The sequence below is a fragment of the Suillus fuscotomentosus genome (assembly GCF_016647785.1).
Source record: "Suillus fuscotomentosus strain FC203 chromosome Unknown F5891scaffold_1, whole genome shotgun sequence".
NCBI classification, from domain to species: domain Eukaryota; kingdom Fungi; phylum Basidiomycota; class Agaricomycetes; order Boletales; family Suillaceae; genus Suillus; species Suillus fuscotomentosus.
In genome coordinates this window covers 1,395,275-1,415,611 of record NW_024539513.1, presented here as the reverse complement: position 1 = coordinate 1,415,611, position 20,337 = coordinate 1,395,275, and the positions used below count along the sequence as shown (strand labels likewise).

Here is a 20,337-nt window from a genome sequence, read left to right as displayed (position 1 = left end):
TATGTACTTCACAGGCTCGCCCAGCCTTGTGTAGTTCTCTAACAGAGGCTCAACCTCGCCTTAGCCTTGCAGCTCGCCTTTAAATTCTAGGGATCGCTGAGCACTCGCGAGTCGCCATATCATTTCCCTTGCACTGGCAGGCCTTCGGTGTATAAGTACTGCAGCTTCAGCTCCCTAAGTGTGTATGAAAATTGTTTAAAACACCTGTTTATAAATGGTCTGAGGCGGTCTGTTTATAAACAGCTGTTGAAAAGTCGAGGCGATTTTTCAACCGTACCCTAGTGTTGACTGCGATCTCCCTCCATTTTGCGCTCATACAAGACCTTTTACAGTGAGATTAGCAGTGGTTATCTTGCATTCACTAACCGAGGCGAGCTGCATTACTCTTCCGTCCTCCCGGTCATTTAGATATCTCGCAAAAGCCTTCGAAACACATTCCAGCCGCGGGACATCATGTCTGGTCTTGACGAGGCTATCGAGCGCTATCGCTCTGCATTATCCCTCCATCCCCCCGGTCATTCACAACGACCCATGTATCTGAACAATCTTGCAATCAGCCTCCGAAACAGATACCTGCAGCGGCGCGTGATGTCTGACCTTGAAGAGGCCATCATGCACCATCGCGAGGCTACATCACTCATTCCGCCCGATGATTCACATCGATTCACGTGTCTGAACAATCTTGCAATCAGCCTTGGAGAGAGATTCCGGCAACGGGGCAAAATGTTGGACCTTGACGAGGCTATCTATTTCCGTCGCGTTGCATTACCCCTCCCTCCCCCCAGCGATTTACATCTATGCATGTCTCTGAACAATCTTGCAAACAGCCTTCGAGACAGATTCCAGCTACAGGGAATAATTTCTGACCTTGACGAGGCTATCATACACCATCGCACAGCATTACTCCTCACCGATGATTCAAATCGACCCATGTGTCTGAACAATCTTGCAATCAGTCTTCGAGACAGATCCCGGCAACAGGGCATTATGTCTGAGCATGATGATGCTATCAAACTCCATCGCGAGGCATTATCCCTCTGTCCCATCGGTCATTCACATCAATCCACGTCTATGAACAATCTTGCAAACAGCCTTCGAGAAAGATACCAGCAAGAGGGCATGGTGTCTGACCTCAATGATGCTATCGAGCTCCATCGCAAAGCATTACACCTCCGTCTCGTCGATGATCCAGAACGATTGTCGTCTCTGAACGATCTTGCACTTAGCCTTCGAGACAGATTCCTGCAACAGGGCCAAATGTCGGACCTTGAGGAGGCTATTGATCGCCAAAACGCTGCATTACTCCTCATTCCCCCTGGTCATTCACATCGATTATCGTCTCTGAACAATCTTGCACTCAGCCTTCAAGACAGATTCCGAAGACAAAACGACCGGTCTGACCTCGAAAGAGCATTCATGTTGTACTCACAACTCTCCGACCCGCCACATGCAGTATCTCGCACACATCTTAGTACTGCTAAGACATGGGCGGCCTCCGCCGACATATTCAATCACTCATCTGCATTGCGTGCTTATAAGGTTGCCCTGAAATTCTTAGACCAGCAAGTTGCTCTCCTGTCGTCTTCTTCGCATCACTTCGACGTCATCAGGGAGGTTGTTTCTTCTCTCTCCACAGATGCTTTTTCGTGCAGTGTTCGTCGTGGTGCGTTGATAACTGCGGTGGAGTTGATGGAGCAAGGTCGTGCAGTGCTCTGGACCCAGTTGGCACGGTTCAACATACCACTCGATGAACTTTTCATTTCAGGTGACGCCCGCACGGCCAATCTGGCAGAAGATTTCAAACGGTTGAGTATTCGCCTTCGTAACGCGTTCGATCAGTCTGAAGACCAGTCTCCGCAAATACGACAACTGACGATGCAATGGGATGAAGTTGTCTCGCGCATTCGCCTGCTCCCCAACTTTTCACGTTTTCTCCTACCTCCACTGTTTTCCGACCTCCAGAAGGCGGCTGAAGATGGCCCAGTGATAATCGTCAATGCTAGTCAGCACAGCTGCGATGCCTTGATCATCCATAGTGCGAGAGATCCTGTCCATGTTCCGCTTGACATTACACAAGCCAAAGTGTTCGAACTCTCTTCACAGTTGGATCCTTCCGATGAACTCGAGCTTGTCGGCATCCTTCGCAAGCTTTGGAATGATGTCGTTAACCCCATAGTTCAAGCTCTTAGGGAGTCTGAAGTTCGCCCTGGTTCGCGTATCTGGTGGTGTCCCACTGCTGGGTTCACGCCGCTTCCCCTCCATGCAGCAGGTCCATACGAGGAGAGGAAAGACAATTTGTCAGACATTTATATATCCTCTTACACCCCCACTTTGGGAACTCTTGTTCGTGCAAGACAGCAGGTTTCTGGAGATGTGTCCTCGCAACATTTCGTTGCCATCGGCCAAGGCAACCCGTATCAAGGGGAGAAGCTCGAATGTGTCGCTCGTGAGCTAGTCGCCGTCGCTGACCACGTTGATGCCGCCATCTCCTTCACATCCCTCGAGGACGACAATGCAACAGTCGAGGGTGCGCTCGATGCATTCAGCCGTAATCAATGGCTCCATCTTGCCTGCCATGGAACACCGAATCGGACACAGCCGTTCGAGTCTTCCTTCGCCATGCGCGACGGGCCTTTAATGATCAAGGATATCATCCAATCCAACTGCAAGAACCCACAGTTTGCATTCCTATCGGCCTGCCACACTACCGTTGGCGATAAAACGAGCCCCGATGAGTCGATCCATCTTGCTGCGGCTATGCAATTCTGCGGATTTCGCAGTGTGATCGGTTCCATGTGGTCTGTTAACGACGAGGTTGCATCCAAAGTCGTGTCTACTTTTTACCGCAAGTTAATTGGTGATTCAGAAAGATTGGCCTGCACAGGCGCTGCGGTAGCGCTACACGAGGCTGTGAGATCGTTGCGCGAGGAGATTCCGTTAGAACAGCAGATTGTATTTATCCACATAGGTGTGTAGTTAGAGACTCGATTCGCTATATTATTCCACTTTCTTTATTTCTAGTTGTTTTCATCCCCTCGCTCTCCTGGTGTTTACTTATTTCTGCATGATACTTTGTTGTTCTGTACTGTACTAGTGCCACGCACTGCGTCCCGCCGTCAGCATATTCTAACCTCGCTATACCCGTTCCAGTTACTTACATAAGCTACGTACATTTTTCACTCGCGCTCGACGTAGAACTTCCTCAGGCTTCATGCATCATCAACTAGATCCTAGATGTCAAGAGCAGGCTTCGTCTTTCCCACTTAGTGGTGGTGGTACCATTCTGTAGATCTCATACATACGTGATATTGTGTACCAATACAAATACTCCACAAAAGGATGCTGTCATAAAAATGGAGGCAAGAACAAAACGAAAAAAAAGACAAAGGATGGTGTATCTAATCATCATCGCTCGGCGTCAGGTATTCATCATCGCTGATCACCTGTTTCCGACCAGCACTCCGAGCCCTGCCCCGCTGCGGCCGCTCATCCTCATCCATGGGCGTAAGCGCAGAGTCGTATGCTGCGGAACTTGACGGTCCACCTAGAGCTGGTGAGGCGCCAGGTAGCCCCGTCCCTGCAGTGACTCTCTCCAAAGTGCTGTAGAACACCTTTTCCATCTCCTCAGCGTCTATGTATACCCACGAACCCTCCTGGTTATACGTCCGTGCGTTGTTGAACATGAGCTTCCAATCCTCTTTGTAGTGCGTGATGCTTTTGTAGTATCCAGTGTTACCCCGCTTTCGAAGTGTGGACAAGGCAATCGGATGTGTGATTAACTGATAATAATCGGGATAATCCTGATTGTATCGTCAGTTGTCGCTGCAGCATGAAACCGGACACCTTCTACTCACTCTCTTGTCGGGAAGCTCCCGGAAAAGATCGCAACGTTTCCGGCCATCTTTGTCTTCACAAGCCTGAACCGCTTTGAGAACCTCGTTGAAAGCCTTCTTCATTTTATCCCTTATTGCAGGCGATAGGTCGCCCGCCTTCGTTTTGCGTCGTTTCTATATGCCCGCGCCATCATGAGATTTTCTTTTGGAAAAACACTCAGGATCAGCTCACCATATCACGCTCTTCCTCCTCATCATCGATTACCGAAGGCGTCACGGACATGGACTTCATCCCACGTTTCCGCTTGCCAGACGCACCAGGTGTATCGTAGTCGTTGGCAGTCATCTTCCCCTTGCCCTTCTTCCCCTTGCGCCCGACACCCACGTCTGACGCTGGAGTATTACGACCAGGTGTATCGGTATCCTTGAGAAGTTTGTTGGCAGCTCGTCGTTCTTTCTTGCCACGGGCGCGGTCAACGAGTTCTTGCAAATCCTCGCCGTCCTCCACGGCCTAAATTCCCAGTCAGCATGCGTACCTCGCAACATCCTAAAAGACGTACCATCGCCCACTGCTCATCACTCAAACCATCGTTATAATTGACGACATTACGACGGCGCTGACCACGGCCCTCGATGGCATCATCAATTTCCTTCGGCTCGAACGGTTCATCCGTCTGATAGCACTCTGGTAGCTCTTCAAGCTGCATGAGCGGCAATGGCGGTTTCCCCCTGTTTCCGACCGCACGCCACGCGTCTAACGCATCCCGCTCTCGCTGGAGATCCATCTTGCGGAAAATCTCAACCTCCTCGTCGTTTCTCGCTAACATCTCGTTAAGTTCATCGTCGTTCATGTCACCAGCTTCTTCGTTCTCCTCCTCTTGGTCTGCTTCGAGGATGGACCGCTGCATACCACCTATTTAGTCATCCGTTACAACGTGTAAGAGAACTGGAACACCCACCAAGAATTCTTCCTGCTCTTCCTGCGTCGACTTGTTGTCGAAACGACCGGCTTGAATAACCTTGTCGTCGATATCGAGTTTGTACCGCGCGCGAGCATACATGGCTTCTTCGACACTCTTCTCCGTGATGAAACGGAGGATTCGGACAGCCTTGGTCTGGCCGATACGGTGAGCACGATCTTGAGCCTGAAGATCAGCATGAGGATTCCTAGAGCATTATCATCAGTACTCCTGTCCAAACAATAGCCAGAAGCTCATTCACCAGTCACTATCGAAGCTGCAAACCTACGCGTCAGCATAGAGAACGATGCAACCACAAGGAATCACGCACATGATGACCGTATCTGCAGTCTGCAAATTGAGACCCAAACCACCAGCTCGTGTTGACAAGATGAAGACTTTGATCTCCGAATCCTTTGCATTGAACTGCTGTACATGCAAGGCACGCTCGTCCGTCTTCGTGCCACCGTCAAGACGAAGATACTTCCAGCCCATCATCTTCAAGAAATCTTCCATGATATCCATGACCTTTGTCATTTGGAAGAAAATAAGGACCTGATAGACATAGTGATCAGTACAGCGCGGGGGATTATAGAGTGCGACGCACCCTGTGACCCGTTGAAAAGAACTTGGGAAGGATACGCGACAAGAGCTCGAGTTTGCCGGCCGACCTTATCAATTTATCATCGATAAGTCCGGTGGGATTGACCTTGTCCTCGACGCTCTCGAACAAAAACGGATGTTGACAAATCTTGCGCAACTGCATAAGCTCATTGCTCAAACCCTTCACACCTCCAGATTTGCTAGAAAACAAAGAAATCAGCACTACGGCCCGCCGTTCCGCCTAAAGCAAAAACAACGTACCCCTTCGCGTCCTTTCCATTGGCGATCATCTTGTGCTTCTTCATCTGCCTATACAGCTGACTCTGCAGGGCACTCATGCGGACTTTGATCACCTTCTCCACTTTATCTGGAAGTTCGCTCTCCACGTCTTTCTTCAACCTTCTCAACAAGAACGGCCGCAACACTTTATGCAACCGCCGGATGATGAGCAGTGCTTCTTCTTCGTTCAACTCGATCTTGTCCCCTGTACCCGAGTTCGCGAACGGCGTGTTGAACCATTCATCAAATGATTTGACAGAGTTGAAGATCTTGGGAAGGACAAAATTAAGGAGGGCCCAAAGTTCGGGAAGGTTGTTCTGCAGGGGGGTACCAGTGAGAATGAGGCGGTAGCGGGAATGATAGTATTGCGTGAGCGTCTGCGCAAGCTTCGACTGGGTGTTCTTCATGCGATGTCCCTCGTCTGACACCAAGGTGAGCAGCCAAGAACCGACAAAATGCCCAAACCCACTCACCGATGATCATGTGAACCCATTTGAGCTTGCTGAGAATAGGCCGGTCCTTGATAATGTACTCGTATGTAGTGAGCAAAACCTGGAACTGGCCCATCCGCAGGTCGCCTTGAAGGTTGCGACGTTGCGCAGGGTTGCCCTTGTACGAGATCATTTTCACCGCTGGCGCCCACTTTGCAAATTCGCCAGACCAGTTCGTCATCGTTGACAGAGGCACGATGACAAGATAAGGGCCGCGTTGTCTCTTCACCTCAATGAGGAAGGTAACTAGCGAGATGGTTTGGATGGTTTTACCGAGACCCTAAGATCCTGTGAGATATAATATAAAGAACCTGGATGACATTGCTCACCATCTCGTCTGCAAGGATGCCATTGAGCTTGTTGTTATAAAGACTGACCATCCATTGCAGGCCCTTGAGCTGGTAGTCCTTGAGCTGACCGCCGACAAGAATGTTAGGCTGCTTCATGACCTTCTCTGAAATGCGATGTGCGACAGCATAGTAGTCCACCTTGCCCTTGTCGTCCTGGGCATCAGCACTGACCTGGGCACCGAACGTGGCCTCGTTTGCGGGGCCTTCCTCTTGGTCAAAGTTCGTATCCAAGGGACCAGACTCATTCTGCTGCGCCACGACAGCCTGTGCGAGCGAATCAAGATAGGTGTCCGTCTGCCGCAGCAAGTGGGTGATGCGCGTATCCTTCGCCGTGTCGATAAGCTTCATATATGCCTCTTCATCATCCGCCTTAAGCGCCTTCAAACGCTCCTTCGATATCCTCTCGATACGCTTCTGCTCCTCTTTCTCAGTGAACGCATGGAATGACAACACAGCGCGCCCAAGCTTCACGACACGGTCCTGCGCAGAACGGTTCACACCGATGAGATCCCTTCCATGTTGACAGATGACGCCGAGCTGCTCGACATGCTTGTGTTTTGCACGCCTCTCACGATCGATACGTTGCTTGCGTTCCGCCTGCTCGGTCATGCGTGCATCTCTAAGTGTGGGCTTGCGAGCCCGTCTGAAGTCCACACGGTTGAGTGGGAGCAGGGTACCTTGGATCAGGCGCTCTGCAACGACTGCACGCATGGCGCGTTGCTTCTCAAGCACCTTGAGGGACTTGAGCTCGATCATTGCGCGTAGCTTGCCGTGTGGGGACAACGTTGAGAGCTGCTGGTTGTCATTAGCGGGCTCCTGCTTGTGCGAGCCTAGGATGACGTCCGCCAGAGAATCAAAGTTGCCATCGCCGATGGTGGCTGGGATCTCCTCGAGCTCTTTAATGCGCTGTTGTACGCGTGCTTCGATGAAGCGATCGCGCTCGTTGATGATCTGATGTACGTCAAGGCCTGCGGGCATTATGGAGGGGATGAGGAGCCGCTGGAGGCGCGTTGCGACCATAGTGGGGTCGACGTTGGGTGGGCGCTCGAGGTGGGAGAAGGGAAGTTTGAATGCGTTGTACGGGTACACGCCCGAGTTGACAGCTTCTTCAAGAAAAGGGCCTTTGGGCAGATCAGCAGGGTCGATAGGAGGACCATGCTCTTCTTCTTTTATGACTTCAACTGGGACAGGTGTTTCGGTGGGTGGAGGCGGAGCAATGTGGCCTTTTTGTATTTTAGCAGCACTGTCGACTATACGGGAGGGCGCGTCTGGGCCCTGGAGAAGCTTCTCGAGATCTGGGATAGCAGTGTTGGGAACGCGAATTGCATGCTGTAGGTGATCTGGAATGGGGGAACCACGGGTAACGAGCCTAAAGGCCATTATCTGAGCACGTAGAGCAGATATTTGATCTGGAGTAAATGAAACGGGGGTAATGGAGGGCGCTGGAACGGATTGTGGGGCAGAATGACCATTGACAACAGCACCATTAATGAGACCATCAGTGGATGGTTGTTGTGGGGGTTGGTGGCCATTTGATTGTGACTGGTCTGGGTGTGATTGTTTAGCTAAAGATCATAAGTTTTCAGCCTCATTTAAACATTTCAAAAGACTGACTCATTTGTTGTTGACTTCCTGGTGCATAGACATTGACTTGCTTGACAAGCTGTGCAAGTTCAGGGGAGGTCTCCACTGTGGCGCCTGATTGCCTGAGTTCTTTAATGCGCTAAAAGCCGGTAAAGACATGTCAATCTTTGTAGTAGATAAAGACTCACCTGAATAAACGTATTATAACGCATATATGCCTGACGCTGCTGAGCGGGCGATAACTGCTGCTGCTGCTGTTGGTTCATTGCAGACTGTATCTGTTGATTATTAGCGAATGAATTTTGTTGATGAACTACCGGCTGTATTGGGAGTTGGCCTTGCATGGCCATGGGGTGGCTTGTCCGGCCTACTAGTACGGTGCCTCTCGGCTCCTCCTCAAGAGTCAAAACAAAAGAAGGAATACCGTGGGAAGTATTTTTGCGCAGCCCGTTGTCAGCAAGTCACGACGGTCACGTGATTTATCCCTAATTGACGCGTTTCTCAATGCCGACGTGCTTGCTTTTTACCACCACCATGCCAGCTGAACGTGCAGGAGTATGCTTCTTTTTTTCATTGTAATTTATTTTTAAAATGTCTTGCAGTACACCGTTACAATGTTCCTCATCGACGTCTCTCCGTCGATGGGTGCAACAAGATCCGTAGAATTACCCCCTACGCCCAACGGGGAGCAACGCACCACAGAGATGACCAATCTTGAATGGTCATTGCAATTCGTAAAGCTCAAGATCCAAGAAATGGTACGTTGAATAAACAGAGACTTACTCTCATCAACTCACGTCGGTACAGATTTTCAATGGCCGTAAAACGGACCAATGCGGCGTCATCCTATTTGGCTCCGAAGGTGCGCCACCATTTCTTGTACGCGTCACGAGTGTGCTGACTATATTTAAGAGACGGAAAACATCATTCACGAAAAAAACGGCGGATACCAACACGTATCAGAATACATCCCCATCGCTCAGCCCAACTCAGCCACCCTTGCCAAGCTTGACGCCCTCCAGCCTTCAGAATACTCAGGAGATCGTGTGTACTCACTAATTCCTTGGAGTTATGATATCTCATTTTCTGTAGCTATCGATGCTCTCATCGTCGGTATCGAAACACAAGATATTTACCTCAACAAGAAGCGCACATGGACGCGTAAAATCGTCATCGTGACAGATGGCCAGAGTCCCATGGAAATCGAGGACTGGGAGGCGACTGTCAAGAAAATGAACTCTCTTGAAATCTCTCTCACTATCATGTAAGTAACTCGTTCAATTTCTGTTTGTGTCCTGATTTGTACTTCATCAGCGGTATCGACTTTGATGATGACGAATTCCCTTTCTACGAGGAGGACAAGTCTACCATAAAGGTACATTTCCTCACTTTCATACTCTCAGATTTAATCTTCTTTCTTGTCAGGTTGAAAACGAAGCATTTTACCACAAGCTCACCTCAGCCCTTGACAATGGCCTTGTTGGAACATGTATCTTTGCTCTCCAAGAAATCTCCAGACCAGACATGAAGGAAACCAAATCTGCACTTATGGGCACCGTTCTCCGCCTCGGCGATGTCGACGTGCGACCCGAGGAGGCCATCGAAATTCTCGTCAAAGCCAGTAAATGTACAGCCCTCGCACGCCCCAAGAGCTGGAAGAAATTCTGCCGACGCGAAAAAACTGATGATGAAATGCAAGTCGATGAGGAAGAAATGACGGTGTTTGCGCAGCTGAAGATGCGCAGCGAGTACTACATCGATCGGTCAACTCAGGAGGGAGAAGAACAGGATAAGATGGATACAGGCAGTGATGACGAGGAAGATAAGGACAAGAACCTTGAAAAGGTGGAGAAGGAACAGCTTATCAGGGGCTTCAAATACGGCTCCACGTACGCCCCGTGCCCTGATGGACAGTTCCGGCGCTTGAATACAAGAAAGGGCATCGATATTTGCGGATTTTTCCATGCAAAGAACGTATGTGCACTCTTTACTTTCATGTGCGTAGCTCACAGACACAGTTCCGCCGGGAGCTGGCGATGGGTGAAGTTCAATATATATGGGCAGACCCCGGTGCACCACAACAGCAGGTCGCGCTCTCGTCCATCGTACAAGCCATGTTTGAGAAAGGTGTCCTCGCTATTGCGCGCTGGGTCTCTAAGGATGGCATGGACCCTAAGATGGGTGTTTTAGAGGCACATGTTGATACAAACATCGATTATCTGCTGTGGGTGCAAGTGCGTCTCCCTCCGTTTTTCCCTACTCTCGACCTTAAACTTCTTGTTGGATGTGATAGATGCCCTTCGCAGACGACGCCCGGAAATACACCTTCGCCTCCCTCGAAAACCTTGTATCAAAAAACGGCGAATCAGTCACAAAGCACCCTTACCTACCCACAGAAGATCAACTCGAAGTCATGGGCAAGTTTATCGACTCCATGGATATCATGGATTCAGGGGAGAAAGACGATAAAGGGTCCGCTTTTCATCCACCAGAAACTCGCTTCATTGTTCTGAGCCAGTTCTTAAACAGGAAACCAGTTCCATGGTATGACACCCGAAAGTCCTATAACCCCGCTATCCATCGCACGAAACAGGCGCTCTTTCACAGTGCAGTTGTGAATGATATCACCAGTAACCCCCTTCCACCACCCCATCCAGAACTCCTCAAATACATCAACCCTCTTCGGCAGGCCCTCGAAGCTAGCAAAGATGTAATCGCAGAATGCAAGGCAGTGTTCAAAGTCAAGGAAGGTACGCGCTCAATTATTTCCCATTTCATGATTCACTACTCGTACTTATCACATTCACCCAGTACCTAAGAAAGCCACAAAAGTCCGCAAAGATGGCCACGTCCGCGCCGTGGACGAAGACGAAGACATGCTTCTCCTCGACAAAAAACCTGCCGCATTGCGCAAAGGAAAAGAACCTGCCGCGTCTCAAGTACCCGTCTCCCCAAAACCCGCTCGCCCAGCCAAGAAATCCGCCGCTTCAGACTCTGAGACGGAAGAAGAATCAGATCAGGAACCACTCCTGCTCACAAAGCGGCCCTTCAACGCGCTGCCCACCCCGGAACGCTCTATGTCGCCTGATGTGGACCCCGGTCGTGCGCCGGGCCGTATCATCGGCTCGACGTATCCTCTGCGCGATTTCAAAACAAACCTTGCACAAGGGGACGTGGTGACGAAGGCTGTGGAAGATATCGGCGTCATCATCAAAGAGGTGGTGTTGAGGCCGTTTGCGTCGAGGCGGCATAAGGAGATGATTGAGTGTATGATCGCTATGCGGGATACATCTTTGAAGGAGGATGAGATTGATGCGTGGAATGCGTAAGTATTTGAATCGCCTCGGCACTCAAATGCTCATTGTTACCAGTTTCCTGAAGGACCTGAAGGAATCGTGTCTCAGGGAGGCTGGAAACTCCGAGCTCTGGCAGGAGGTGCAAAAGCTTGGCCGCAGCCTCAGTCTCATCAGTGAGCCCGAGGCAAGGAAACTAGGGGGTCATTCTCAGTTTTCCGAATCTGCATCTGAAGCAGTAAGTTGACTCTAAAGTACTGTTGATGAACATCACCTGATTAAGCTCTTTGCGTCTTAGTTCATCGCTCAATGATCGTGGAGCTTCTTTTTTGAGGTAGTTGCCCAACTATATGCTATCCATTTGCTTTGTGTATGTTTTACTGTACTTGACTATTCGCCTAAATGTCGATAAAAATTTACCTTGTCGTACCTCACTTCCGTCCCCACCACCCCTCGAGCAAACTACTAAGTCCACCCTTCGCAGGCGCCTGTGGTTCTGGTGTTTTTGGTCTAGCCACTTCCTCCAAACGTGATTTCGCAGGCACGGCTTGCACGGGAACAAGTGGAGGTGCAGATGCCTTTCCAGCCCTCTCCAGTAATCTATCCATATCCAGCTGCACATAGTTCAACGCGATGTCGAAAAACAATGGTTTCTTGTACGTCTTGTTGTCCGCATCGATAGAACCGCCGTTGTACGCGAACCATTCATTTTTGATCGTCAGTCCGTCTTGAGTGATGACGGATTCTAGAGCGTCTAGATCAGAAGACGTGAGTGGATAGTAGGCAGGTGATGCGGATGAGATAGGGTCTTCTGAGAATATGGACAACGTAGAACGCGTTTCACGGAGATAGATGGTTGCGTGTTGGATCAACGAGAGCGCTTCGGCGTATTTTTTCACGGCTACATAGCAATGTGCGAGATAAGAACATCTTGAAATATCATCAGCGAGTGGAAATAATACAGAAGTTGTTGATCTTTACCTGCGGGCTTTGGTAAATGTAAGACGGGCTTCGACAGCAGCAGCCAAGTCAGGGCTCTCATCCACGATGCTCAAGTTGCGCATCTGAGCAAGACCTTGGATGACAGTATCCAGGAGCTTGACTACTGCAGGATAAAGACGGGCGTCGACATGCTCTTTCTTTGGTTTTGCAGAGGCCTGTGGTCGATGCGAGGTGAGCAGAGCAGATACTAGGAGGAGATCACGCTGGATCCGGCGAGAGAGCAATTGATAGACGATGTAAGCGTGAACAAAATGGATATCACGCGTACCGGCCGCAGAGGTGGATGAACTTCCAGAATTCTGTCGAGCTGATTAGTGATAAATACGAATCAACGAAGGTGACCGCACACCTGTTGTGCTTCAACCAATTTCCTGCCCACCTCTTCCGCATCGCTAAGAGCAAGGAGAATAGCATCATATGCGGCAACACCCTTCTTGGACCCATGACCACCCGACTTGCCTTTCCTCCCCTTATCGCTGGCACCCTCTGCCCGAGCAGGCTCACGCGACTGCGTAATCTTCGCCTCGGCCTCCTGCACCCGCAGCAATACATCCACCAACTCTGGATTGCGCACCGGCACTGGCTGTCCTTCCCACATCAAAGTCGCCAACTTTTTCTTCCCCACACCTTTCCCAGCCACTTCTCCCTCCTGCCTAAATTTCTGAATAAGAGCATCACATCCCTCAACAATCTCCCCTCGATGCTTTTCCGACAACTCAGCAGCGATCGCATCCACATCGTACGCCCTCTCCCTTCCAAGCTCATGTGCGCAATACCTGATTTCAGGGCCAATTTCATCTGTAAACACCGTTGCGAGAGCCTGGTCTCTGCTTGTCGCAGCACATTCAACGAGTTCGTCGAGAAGGCGCCTTGCAACGCTAAGCTGGATCAACGCATCCTCAAAGCTGTCTCGGTATCGCAGGAAGCGACCGTTGAGGATGAGAGTGTAGATGGTGATCTGCATGAGCCCTTCTGCGGAGAGGTGTGAGGACGCATATAGAGATTGACAGTGCGATAGAAGTTGCGTCGACCAGTGTACTGCACGGCGAAAGCGTCCTGTGGCGCTATGCCGCAGGGTTCCAGCCTGGTCTTCATTAGCCGGCTGAAGGGATTGAGTGATGAGATCCTGAGAGTAAGCCCAGGCACGTTCTGACTCGAAGAGTAAAAGCTCCAAGCTATCCGAGATTCAGTAATTCTTGATATGTGAGATGTGATATAGCACGCACTTTCCATCCTTGATGTTATCTGTGCTTAACGGAGGCAGTTTCTTGAATTCTCGGCCCTTGCCATGGGTCATTTTGAGGGTGGACCGGAGACGATGCGTTCTATTGGCACAATGCTTCCTGTATCGCGTGAAATCATTGTACCGGAGACCATAGGCAGTCCGTTGTTCGTTGGCTAGTTGTAAAGCTGTTGGGGGATGTGAGTCCGTCTCCCACCGACGAGTCCTGTGTAACTAACCTCTGAATGATAATTTGTTTTCTGACATAGTGCCCAGAGTGAAAGCTGGACGACGTAATCTGCAATTTTATTCTACTGATGTGTAGAATGTCACAGTAGGATATAGAAGCTGAAAGAGGCTACTCGTCCAAACGCGGCTTGATCAGTACTTGAAGAAGTGCAATATAGCTTTATCTTCTTTACGACTTTCGAGTATCTCAAATGGCAGAAGAAACCTTACCGCCAACTCTGCAAAATGTTCTGGATCAAAAGTCCTTGAAATGGATATTCTGTGGTGTGTGCTTCATTATTCAACTGCTCACGCAGTTCATTGACATTCTGGGGTCAACTCGGATGCGATGCAGGTGGTAAGGGTGGTGTCGGTACGTGGCCCCTTGAATCTGAACTATCAGAAACCTGATCCATACGCACAGGGAAAACAACTACCTCGTGTTCGCTAGCCATCCAACTTGCTCAGTGCCGAGAATCGGTACTGCTCATCGTACGTGGTCACATCTACGGTCTCAGAGGCCGATGTCCACCCTCAGCTATAGTCCACCGACCCAGCACATAATCTGTCGGATGCTTTTGGACAGAAGTTCTCCAAAGACGCGACAAAGGTCAATGGATTCGATAACCTGTCCGCTATGGAAATCGATCCTACAAGTGCAATCCAGGAGATGGTCGAGCAATGTACGTGTTGACATCTCCCAAACCCACTCTTGTCCTGCTGACGCTTCACAACCCCAGCTGATTCAAACGGCATGATGGGCTCGATGATGCAGGATCTTGCATTCGCTATTCCTGGTGTTGACGAGGCAATGAGTTTCGCTGAGATCATGAAGTTCGTTATCTAACTCTCGACTCCCATGGATTGACGAGACAATGTCTTCACAGACACGTCAAGTCGATGGAATATTCGGTCATCGTGTTTGACACCGCACCGACAGGTCATACCTTGCGTTTCCTTTCCTTTCCTACTGTACTGGAGAAGGCCCTGGGCAAACTCAGCACGCTCAGTGGTCAATTTGGGCCCATGATTAGACAAATGTCGAGTATGATGGGCGGTCAGCAGGACTCTCAAGAGGACATGTTTGCAAAGTTAGAATCTATGCGTGCTGTAATCAACGAAGTCAACACGCAATTCAAGGACCCTGTACGTCTCGTCATTGAACACACCAGAACTATAACTATCTCATATTATTTGCAGGAAAAGACCACTTTCGTTTGCGTTTGCATCTCCGAGTTCTTGTCCCTGTACGAGACGGAGCGCCTCGTTCAGGAACTGACGGCTTATGAGATCGACACGCATAACATCGTCGTCAACCAGCTGCTCTTCCCAAAGACATGCAAGTACTTCCTACTGCTCCACGTAATGCAATTCTAATCTTAATTTAGCATCCAACTGCGAGCATTGTCAAGTACGAAGAAAGATGCAGCAAAAGTATCTTTCCGAGGCCCACGAGCTCTACGACGAATTCTTCCACATCGTTCAGCTACCATTACTAACGGAAGAAGTCCGCGGTCCAGAGAAGTTGAAGGAATTTAGCAAGATGCTGGTAGAACCATACGTTCCTAACGTTGACTGATGAGCTGAGGGAGATTGACCGGTAATTCACGGAGCGCGTATAATACACCTTACTTCTCGGGCACTGAGCTGCTTTATACCTGTGATCCAATGGCAAGCATCTCCTGACATTACTGGTGCACGTCAATGGTGTGCCGGAGTTTCCTTTCGTGAAGGATCAGTAAGCCTGTGTAGATTTCCTCCAAGGTGAGCCAGCCTGCGGGCATCTGATCCACCTATCCATCCATCCAGCACATGTTACCAAGCTATCTTTCTCACCAATGCCGGAGATAAGCGGGTGAATCAAAATCGTGCGGGACTTGTGGAAATGAAGCATGCAATCATGGAGTCTACAAATGTCATCTGTGAGGTCTAAGCTCCGTCATAGCAAAATTCCTATGAATAGCCTGAGACCTAAAGAACTGGAATATGACTCCTCGCATTGCCTCGATGATCTCCTTGGTAGTACAACATCTGCCTTTAGGCCCAAGATACATTCAATAACTATCAATACTCCTACACCCTGGTTATGATTAGAAATATTAGCAATTGAACATGAATGATTGAGAACGAAAACATACGTATCATCTAATCGTGTGATGAAGCAGTCACGCAGGATAGACGCCATAAGCTGACGGACATATGTAGTGCATCGGTCACTTACCGTCGTAGTGGAAACGAGTCTGCACATTGAAAAAGTTCAGAGATTCCTGGATAACGTCTAACAGAGCGCTAAGACGTACCTTCTTTGGATTATCGGGTGCGTACCGAACGTACCTGTCATTGTCTACAGGCCTTCAGAGTTCACGTTATAAATGGAAGATGCCGTTAGATGGAAATGTGAGCTCACCGTTCCTTTGACTGTAACATGTTCCGTGTTACTAAAACGACTGTATCGTGGATACTAAGGAAAAACTCACCTTGCATGATGCAAGCATACTTTGCAGGGTTACACACACAGCAGAAACACTCAGAACTGGTGACCATTCAGTTCCAAGGATAGAGGCGCAAATCTACGGCACATCAGACATATTACCGTGACAGCACGCTAAATTCGGCATGTAGCGAACTCACATGTCCATTTGAGTATACATGCTAATCAACGGTCAGTTATCACCGTAAACTCCAACTATAGGTATAACACACCGGATGCACAGGTGCTGTTGATTCCTGGTTGACGACGAACTGGACTGCAGGCGCCGAGATAGGGTAGCTTGAGTCAAAGCGAAACATGAGCTTGAATACCTCCCCCTAACCGTATTTTTGTAAGGACCCATGAATGATGAAAGTGAGCTCCCATCAGACCTGGTATAAACTTTCGCCCAGAATTTCTATGGAGAAGTACCACGTCTCAAAGTTATCAGCGCTGAGCAGTGTGATGCCTGTAATCGACAACAGGTCAGTCAGCTGCACGTATAACAGGTGAGAGGACGTACCTGTGGGACATCCTTCTGTCTGTATTTCAGTGAGCTCTTTGCGTAAACGGCGAGACGAGATTGAGGTCATGCCAGTTGGAGTCCAAGCCTTAGGATGTGTCCTTAACCGGTTAACTGAGAGGTTAGCAGTGGTCCAAATTAGGGAATATGTAAACAGGCGCAAATAAAGGCTTCCCATAAGAACGCTCTCCGATTTTTTTTCGTTCTTCAATGTCTTTGACTCCTTCCTGCTTTAGAGTCACCTGCTGCTCGAAATTGTCCAGGGACTTGCAGGCGCTCGCGGGAAGGTAGATAATTCTTCTTGCTCTTCAGGATTGCTGGTTCATCGTCTTCATGATCTTGCGTACTTGAACTGCAAGAGACAACGCGTATTCGACAAGTACATAAGATATGATTTTGTATATGAAATGTAAATCAACTTGCAATACCAGCAATTGCAAATTTTTGTTCATTCTGCTGTCTCTGCTTCACTGGCCCTCTTCCGTCTATCTCGAGTGATGTCGTCCAATATCACCTTCGCACCGTTCGCCATCAATTTTGTTGCAAGATTTTTACCCAGCTCCTCTGCGCCCTGTATGCTTTCGACTTCCTGCGAAAGAGTATCTTGGACATGTACGGAACCATCAAGTGATGTGACGCAACCCGTTATCTCGAGGGTTGCACGCGTCAGTTTCCCAGCGCTTTTATCAATCTGCGATAGCGATGTAGAAACACCAACAGGAACACTACATCCACCTTCCAGTTCTCTCAATAATGCCCTCTCTGCGAGGCACTTCCACTGTGTTTCCTGGTGGGTTAGGGCTTTGCACAATTCCCGTGCTTCCTGATCGTATGCGCGGATCTCAATTGCCAAAGCACCTTGAGAGACAGCGTGGAAGAGTATTGGCGCGGCGAGATCTGCTGTGATGCGATCCCCCATGCCTAGTCGTACAAGACCGGCCTTGGCTAGTATAAGCGCCGTATAAGGACCATCGGGGGCGTCGAGTTTTGCAAGACGGGTGTTTCTGGAATTGATATTAAGTTTAGCTTGAAAATAAACACACGGCCTTACAAATTTCCTCGCTGTAAATATGTTAGAGTGTACGATATACTCGTGGGCTGCGAAAACTTACGACGTCCAGAAATACCAAGCCAGGGAAAGACCTCCGCAACTGCGCTACTCTCCGAACGCTGCTCGTACCCACGACACTGCCATCTGGTAAATCTTCCAGTGTCCTGTAAGGCAAGCCCTGCTTCACCACCAGGCTATCGACAGGATTCTCTCTCTCCAATATCGCTCCGATTTCGCAGCCGTGCGGTAGGGTCGTGGGGACATCCTTCAAACTATGTATCAGCATATCAACCACATCCTCCTTCAATGCAACCTCGAGTTCTTTTGTCCATAGCGCCTTTCCTCCGAGTAGATATAACGCTTGAGATTGGTTCTTATCGCCCTCGGTCGTCATAAATGACGTGCTGAATGAAAGGGTCGGAAATGTAGTCTCGAGGCCATCTCTGACGATATTCGTTTGGATCTGTGCGAGTTTGGATGCCCGGGAAGCTAGTACGAATGATGTTCTTGAACTCGAAGCCATGGTGCGTGTATAGATTATCACAAATGAAATTCTGTGTGATACCGTTACATGGGTTCCTTATCGGGCAATCAGGATTTTTCGGGGTCCAAGCCAAGCCAAACTATCTTTTGAGAGCGGCGACAAGTTTACCAGTCTTTGCATCCCATATTTTGACTGTGGACTCGGAATCAGTAATCGAGAAGGTGCCTTCAGCAGTCGCGAACACGTTTTCGTGCCTAGTCTCTCCCTTCTCCACGTCCCACTCCCTTGCAATCCCGTCGTAGGATCCGCTCATCACTCGCTGACCGTCTCGACTCCAGCACACAGACCGCACCGCCTTTGCATGTTTCGTCCATTTTGCAATGACTTTGTTTCTGTCAATGTCCCACAACCTCACTCCCGCTAGCCACCTTCTTCCCGTTAGGAGACAGTGCTAGCGTCCGTACTTCGCTATCTCTGTCCCGCCAGTCTTCTCCTATCTGTTTCATACTCCTTAAGTTCCACACCTGCAGGGAGCCGTCAAATGAACAAGCTGTCATCCGCTGTCCGTCTGACAGATGCATGGCGCCATTGACCAAGCTGGTGTGTTCTTCAAATTTCTGGCAGTGTTTTATCGTTGATGTCTCCTGCCTTCCAACAATAGGCGAAGCCATAATCAACTATATAGCGTAGCTCAGTCCAACAAAGTCTCAACCATCACTCACGACCATGTTTTTAGCAGCTCTCGACACCAAGTCACAATGGGCGTCAAGAGTATACTGGAAGCCTGAGCTGGTACGTTTAGCATGTGACATCCTCGTGAGTACTCCACAGCTTGTATCATAGGCTGCGCAGCTGAAGCGCCCAAGCCTCATTTGTGGGCACGAGTTCTCATTCCATCATTCACTGTTTTCATCCCCGTTTTTACTGCCCGGCTAATCGTAATTATAACGCATCAGATCATACATCCATATTTTCCCAGCCAATTTATCCTCGAACGCGCTCGTCATCTCCGATTCGTCAATGCTCGACCACATCTCATGCGCAAGGCATACATTTTACCGTGTCTCAATACACGGGAAATTATCCAGAATCTTTACAGTCACTGATACCAACCACCGCAATTTCCACGCCTCTTCTGTTGGTGATTCATCCAACACCGACCCATACACTGTGATCCATCGTAGTGATGCACATCACTATGCCCCTACTATAGGGTAGTATCTACATTACCAGACTGGTTGGAGGCGGAAATATATATGATTCTGACACTATCCTCGCGAGGCTCGAAATCGCCTGACACGACTTCACTCCGCTGTCCTCGTTAATATGGAACCAACGCAGTATAAACCTGTCTCTTCCCACTCAACTGCTTCTCGAAGGTGGTCGTCATCTCGCCGGTGATCGTACGCATCAGGTGCGTAAGACATGCATTATTGTGTCTCTCGGTTGACGAAAAATCACCATGAACTCCCAATACTTCTTCCAGTCATGCGTTTTTATCTCACTAGGGGCTGATGTCCAGAGTCCTAGAGACAACCCCCTCAGTTGAAGGATGTGATATCTTAGAGCTGCTGAAGTTGGTCCTTTAGTTGAATCACAACAAAGGTGAGTCCTCAATGGGATGGACAATCCAACGATGAACTCATTCTTGTAACATGCACAGTGGTCGAGTCGTCACCGATCACTTGTCGTTGCGATATCTGCGCAACTGAAATACATCGTCGCTCGCGGGAAACGATATACTGTGAAGCATATACCCTTCCAGTCCCATCCGATCCTCGTCTCGTCGTTATCCATTCTTTCGATGTCAACAAGTGCTGAAGTCGATGACTTCAAAGGCGGCGTCACAGGCAATTCTATTACCATCGTGTCCTACGTCCAGGGCACGAAGTCGAGAACCGCCCGAGAAATGAAACTATGCAGGCCTACCGTTCTGTTTCTTCCAACTCAGGATCGACAACCGAT

The 20,337-nt window shown here is 49.3% G+C and overlaps 7 protein-coding genes across 7 annotated transcripts; 3 read left to right on the top strand and 4 right to left on the bottom strand.

Moving 5' to 3' along the window:
• The first annotated feature begins 217 nt into the window (after positions 1–217).
• F5891DRAFT_1205793 (CHAT domain-containing protein) lies at positions 218–3,187 on the top strand. Its single transcript, XM_041369027.1, has one exon. The coding sequence runs from the start codon at positions 454–456 to the stop codon at positions 2,974–2,976; it is 2,523 nt and encodes an 840-aa protein (XP_041234153.1). The 5' UTR covers positions 218–453; the 3' UTR covers positions 2,977–3,187.
• An 86-nt stretch (positions 3,188–3,273) lies between these two features.
• F5891DRAFT_1098143 (SNF2 family N-terminal domain-containing protein) lies at positions 3,274–8,504 on the bottom strand. Its single transcript, XM_041363541.1, has 13 exons — positions 8,288–8,504; positions 8,130–8,238; positions 6,495–8,080; positions 6,148–6,445; positions 5,657–6,095; positions 5,400–5,595; positions 5,124–5,347; positions 5,055–5,069; positions 4,793–5,000; positions 4,394–4,735; positions 4,066–4,344; positions 3,855–4,007; positions 3,274–3,800 (listed from the first exon to the last, which is right to left on the bottom strand). Exons 1-13 carry the CDS (start codon positions 8,447–8,449, stop codon positions 3,399–3,401), a joined length of 4,413 nt encoding a protein of 1,470 aa, XP_041234152.1. The 5' UTR covers positions 8,450–8,504; the 3' UTR covers positions 3,274–3,398.
• Positions 8,505–8,740: 236 nt separating this feature from the next.
• Positions 8,741–11,639, top strand: F5891DRAFT_937169 (SPOC like C-terminal domain-containing protein; the record flags this gene model as incomplete). Its single annotated transcript, XM_041374081.1, has 11 exons — positions 8,741–8,857; positions 8,907–8,961; positions 9,012–9,143; positions 9,192–9,363; positions 9,414–9,474; positions 9,525–10,073; positions 10,118–10,333; positions 10,393–10,571; positions 10,629–10,849; positions 10,911–11,424; positions 11,471–11,639. The coding sequence occupies 11 exons, from the start codon at positions 8,741–8,743 to the stop codon at positions 11,637–11,639; spliced, it is 2,385 nt and encodes a 794-aa protein (XP_041234151.1).
• A 51-nt stretch (positions 11,640–11,690) lies between these two features.
• F5891DRAFT_19672 (uncharacterized protein) lies at positions 11,691–13,986 on the bottom strand. Its single transcript, XM_041370872.1, has 5 exons — positions 13,856–13,986; positions 13,621–13,804; positions 12,744–13,569; positions 12,374–12,693; positions 11,691–12,322 (listed from the first exon to the last, which is right to left on the bottom strand). Exons 1-5 carry the CDS (start codon positions 13,881–13,883, stop codon positions 11,824–11,826), a joined length of 1,857 nt encoding a protein of 618 aa, XP_041234150.1. The 5' UTR covers positions 13,884–13,986; the 3' UTR covers positions 11,691–11,823.
• F5891DRAFT_19802 (anion-transporting ATPase) lies at positions 13,584–15,603 on the top strand. Its single transcript, XM_041370874.1, has 9 exons — positions 13,584–13,816; positions 13,886–14,129; positions 14,200–14,217; positions 14,269–14,336; positions 14,389–14,527; positions 14,585–14,678; positions 14,732–14,990; positions 15,045–15,183; positions 15,233–15,603. Exons 2-9 carry the CDS (start codon positions 14,057–14,059, stop codon positions 15,421–15,423), a joined length of 981 nt encoding a protein of 326 aa, XP_041234149.1. The 5' UTR covers positions 13,584–13,816; positions 13,886–14,056; the 3' UTR covers positions 15,424–15,603.
• Positions 15,604–16,057: 454 nt separating this feature from the next.
• On the bottom strand, positions 16,058–16,907 carry F5891DRAFT_937166 (ubiquitin-conjugating enzyme/RWD-like protein; the record flags this gene model as incomplete). Its single annotated transcript, XM_041374080.1, has 8 exons — positions 16,058–16,084; positions 16,145–16,196; positions 16,252–16,262; positions 16,322–16,414; positions 16,476–16,496; positions 16,548–16,652; positions 16,707–16,783; positions 16,838–16,907. The coding sequence occupies 8 exons, from the start codon at positions 16,905–16,907 to the stop codon at positions 16,058–16,060; spliced, it is 456 nt and encodes a 151-aa protein (XP_041234148.1).
• Positions 16,908–17,057: 150 nt separating this feature from the next.
• On the bottom strand, positions 17,058–18,445 carry F5891DRAFT_1098133 (porphobilinogen deaminase, dipyromethane cofactor binding domain-containing protein). Its single transcript, XM_041363540.1, has 3 exons — positions 17,950–18,445; positions 17,889–17,899; positions 17,058–17,841 (listed from the first exon to the last, which is right to left on the bottom strand). The coding sequence occupies exons 1-3, from the start codon at positions 18,409–18,411 to the stop codon at positions 17,286–17,288; spliced, it is 1,029 nt and encodes a 342-aa protein (XP_041234147.1). The 5' UTR covers positions 18,412–18,445; the 3' UTR covers positions 17,058–17,285.
• Positions 18,446–20,337: the final 1,892 nt, after the last annotated feature.